The sequence below is a fragment of the Echinops telfairi genome, unplaced genomic scaffold (genome assembly GCF_000313985.2).
Source record: "Echinops telfairi isolate 266 unplaced genomic scaffold, ASM31398v2 ScPeMD7_7459;HRSCAF=8497, whole genome shotgun sequence".
Taxonomy (NCBI): Eukaryota; Metazoa; Chordata; class Mammalia; order Afrosoricida; family Tenrecidae; genus Echinops; species Echinops telfairi.
The window spans coordinates 130,264-133,896 of NW_022111359.1; the positions used below are offsets into that span (position 1 = coordinate 130,264).

General features: G+C 61.4%; 1 protein-coding gene across 1 annotated transcript; it reads right to left on the bottom strand.

Moving 5' to 3' along the window:
• Positions 1–2,273: 2,273 nt before the first annotated feature.
• Positions 2,274–3,520, bottom strand: RPS15 (ribosomal protein S15). Its single transcript, XM_045300151.1, is given in 5 exon segments — positions 2,274–2,419; positions 2,499–2,630; positions 2,632–2,734; positions 3,089–3,174; positions 3,455–3,520. Coding segments are annotated over 5 exon segments (438 nt in total). The 5' UTR covers positions 3,458–3,520; the 3' UTR covers positions 2,274–2,305.
• Positions 3,521–3,633: the final 113 nt, after the last annotated feature.

Sequence of the window (3,633 nt, forward strand, 5' to 3'; positions counted from 1 at the left end):
ACCCAGGAGCCCCATGAAGCTGCCGCCACCCTGGCCTGACAGCCGCCCCGCCCCTCGGCAGCCGAGGGACCCGTCCGGCGACGCCCATGCGCCTGCGCGAAGGGAGGAGGGAGGAGCGGGAAGGGCCACCCTCAACCCCAGGAACTCACACAGCTAGGTCAGGGTCTCCTAGGATGGGGTTCTGCAGGACTTGAGGAACTCCGTAGGGGGAGGGTGATGGGTGGGGAGGTTCCAGAATAGGAAGTAGAAGACCCTGGCGATGTCGGAGAGGGGGTGCTCCGAGGGGGGGTGGTCTCAGGCAGGAGGTCCCTGGACTGGGCGACTAGAGCTCTGCAAGGTGGGGGGCACACGGAGGGACGCCCTGGAAACGCTTCGTCTGTCCAAGCCAGGCCTGAATCTAGTGCACTATAAGGACAGTGAGGAGGTCCATGTGGCTAGAGCAAAGGCAAAATGGGGCTCTGCAAGGTGGCGGCGACAGGCCACCTGGTGGCCACTGGCAGGAGCAGGGAGCATAGGTTCAGGCAGCGCTCAAGACCCCTTGCTGGGAAGCATTCCTGTACTTTAGGGCAGGGCAGAGCTGACCGGGTGGCACATGTGAGATAGGAAAGGCTGCCTGGGCCTGTTTGAGTGCCTTGAAAAGTGGGGAATTCAAGGGGTAGCTGCTAATTTCCCATTGGCATCCAAGAACTGTGGATAGGGAGGTTGGAAACTGAGCAGGGGCCTTCTGGGGAGATGCCTGGGGGTGGGGTTAGCACCCACTACCTGAAGGCTATTGCCTATTAACTTCCAGACCCACCATGGACAGTGCCTCTTTAAGGGAGCCAATCCTGCCTTCTGACCGGGGCTCTGCCACTCACAGGCCCAGGTGGCACAAAGCAGGGGGCAGCCACCTCCCATCTGATGTGTGAACAAGCCTGTTCCCCATTTCAAAATGGTCTCAACTTCCTTCATAATTATGAGCCTTAAGAGATCAATCCGTTTACAAAGGACCATGATACAATTACTCTTGACAGGGCAGCTGAGGGCCTGAGGCCATTCATTACCTTGTTGGGACTGCACAAAGGGATAGGCAATGAGGGCTCAGACAACTCTTAGTGACCCTAGAAAACAGGCTAGAACTGCCCTGTGGGTTTCCCAGACTTAACTCTCTCCACGTTAAGGCCAGTCTCTGGAGTAGAGTGGCTGATGGTTTCCCACTGCTGACTTTGCAGGTAGCAGCCCCATGTGTGACCACTCGGCCACCACGCCTCCAAGACTGCCCAGCCTCCACCTCACTTGTCTGGAGGGAGACACTCAGCTCCAACAAGGGCTCACAGTGTTTGCTTGGTAGACGGATTCCACCATCTTCAGTCTTGGGCTCCTAGTTCTATCAAAGCTGCGTCTCGTGCATCAAGGGTTACTGTGCATAGGCTTTAGGGTCCAGAGAATGGACCCCGCTCCTGGCTCCTCTTGCTGGTAGGGAGATGGCCCAGCAGGCTGGCAATCACAATTCAGTCCAACCAACTCACAACTGGATGCTCCCACTGTCCCCCAGGCCGATCGGAGGTCAATTCTCGGTTAGACAATGGCCGCCACTGCACTGCAGCCAATGAATGTTTGACTTCGACTGCAGCCCATTTTAAACGTGACTCCTTTCTTGACAGTGAGGAGACCCCTGGCCAGCCCTCCTGCTGCTTAACTACAGCTAGCAGGTCAGGTGGGCAAAGACCCCGGAGTGCACTGGGCTTCCCAGCACCCAACCTCCACTGGGCCCGCATGAGCACCACCCATGCAGCCCCACCCCCCTTCATGTGGCTCTGGGGACGGTCACACCGCAGCACACCCAATAAGCACATTGCCGCCAAAGCATCACTGGGTCTTCATGGTCAGGACATGGCCTTGGCTGTCGTCCCACAGTGGAGCTGGCTCATGGTGTGGGTTGTGTCTTTCTCAGAAGCCTAGATGTACTCTCTTTTAGGCAGTGTGAACCCGACCTGGGGTGCTCCTGGGGTCAAGTCCCAGAAGTTGCCGGAATAGGTGGTCCCTTCTAGCTCATCACTCAGCTGGTTCTCCTCACACCACACAGCCCCGGTACTGCTCTGGAGAGCCTGACCATTCGCATCCCTTTCCTCAAGGTCCGAGATTAGGGTTACTGATCCCCCCGCCCCCCCCACCGTTTGCCTTTTATGAAGAGGAGTCGAGAAAGCAGGGGGTTGCCAACCAGATACCCACTGAGTGATGGGGAGGGCTAGACACCGAGGAGGGCAGGTGCTGAAGGAAGGCTCAGGCTCAGGTCAGGAGAGGGAGCCTTTTATTGGCTGAAGGACTACTTGAGGGGTATGAAACGCGATGAGTGGGTGGCCCCGATGCCGGGCCGGCCGTGCTTGACAGGCTTGTAAGTGATGGAGAACTCGCCCAGGTAGTGGCCAATCATCTCCGGCTGCAACAGAAGGTCAGAAGGTTGAGCAGAGAGTAGGGCCAGTGGGAGGGGCGGGGCGGCCCAGGCGCACTGCTCACACCTTAATCTCCACCTGGTTGAAGGTCTTCCCGTTGTACACGCCCACCATACTGCCCACCATCTCCGGGAGAATGATCATGTCGCGAAGGTGCGTCTTCACCACCTCCGGCTTCTCCATGGGGGGGGCCTCCTTTCTTGGCTTTGCGCAGCCGCTTCAGGAGCGAGTGCTGCTTCCTCCGCAAACCCCGGTTCAGGCGGCGCCGCTGCCGAGCGCTGTACAGCTGCATCAGCTGCTCGCTGACGAGGCGGACACGGCGGCCTGAGCCCTGGGCACTCGCCACGCACCCCTGCGCCCCCCGGCCCCCCCGGGAAGGGGGTGCGGGGGCAACAGCGCGCCCCAGGTCCCCCGAGAGGGAGCGGCCTGATTAGCCCCGAAGTCCTCGCACTTGACAGTCAATCGGGGTCAAGCCGCCCGCGTGGCCCCCTCCCAAGCCCTCGGACGAAGGTTCTGCCTACACCCAGCCCGGGCCGCTGCCAGGGCCCCGCTGACACAGGAGAGGCGTATCGATCCCCGGTCCGTGAGCCCCTTGCCCATCAGGTAGTGACTGGTTGCGTCCACCCGGCCCAGCGCGAGCCCCAGGAGCCCCTTACTAGGACATGTCCAGCAGCTGGTCCAGATCCACGCCGCGATAGGTGAACTTCCGGAAAGTCCGCTTCTTCTTCTGCTCCACCTCCGCCTGCGCGGAGCCGGGGCGGAGGTGAGCAGGCCGCCGACCCCCGCCCGCGGCCAAAGTCGGCCTCCCAGGTTTCGAGGACCGCTCTGGAGGCCCGCACAGACACGCCGCCACCGGCGGGCCTTCCTGGCTTTAACCCATCACCAAGCCCGCTCGCATCCCCACACCCGGGTCACCGGAGGCCGCAGCAGCCGCGGCGCCCTGACTCCGGCGCCTTTTGCGCTGCCCCGGCCCGGATGGGACCGGATGGGCCGGGCGCAGACACGCGAAACACAGTACTCACCATCTCGTCGGTGCTATGGGAAAGAGCGCTTGCTCCCGCGCCGACGCAGTTAACGCGAGATCGCTCTACGTGCACCGCCCCCTGACCATGCGCGCGGGCGCGCTTCCGCTTTCCCGTGGATGGCGCGCGCCCCCTGCTGTCGGGAGGCCGTAGCACAGAGTTCTGGGGTTAGCGAAGGG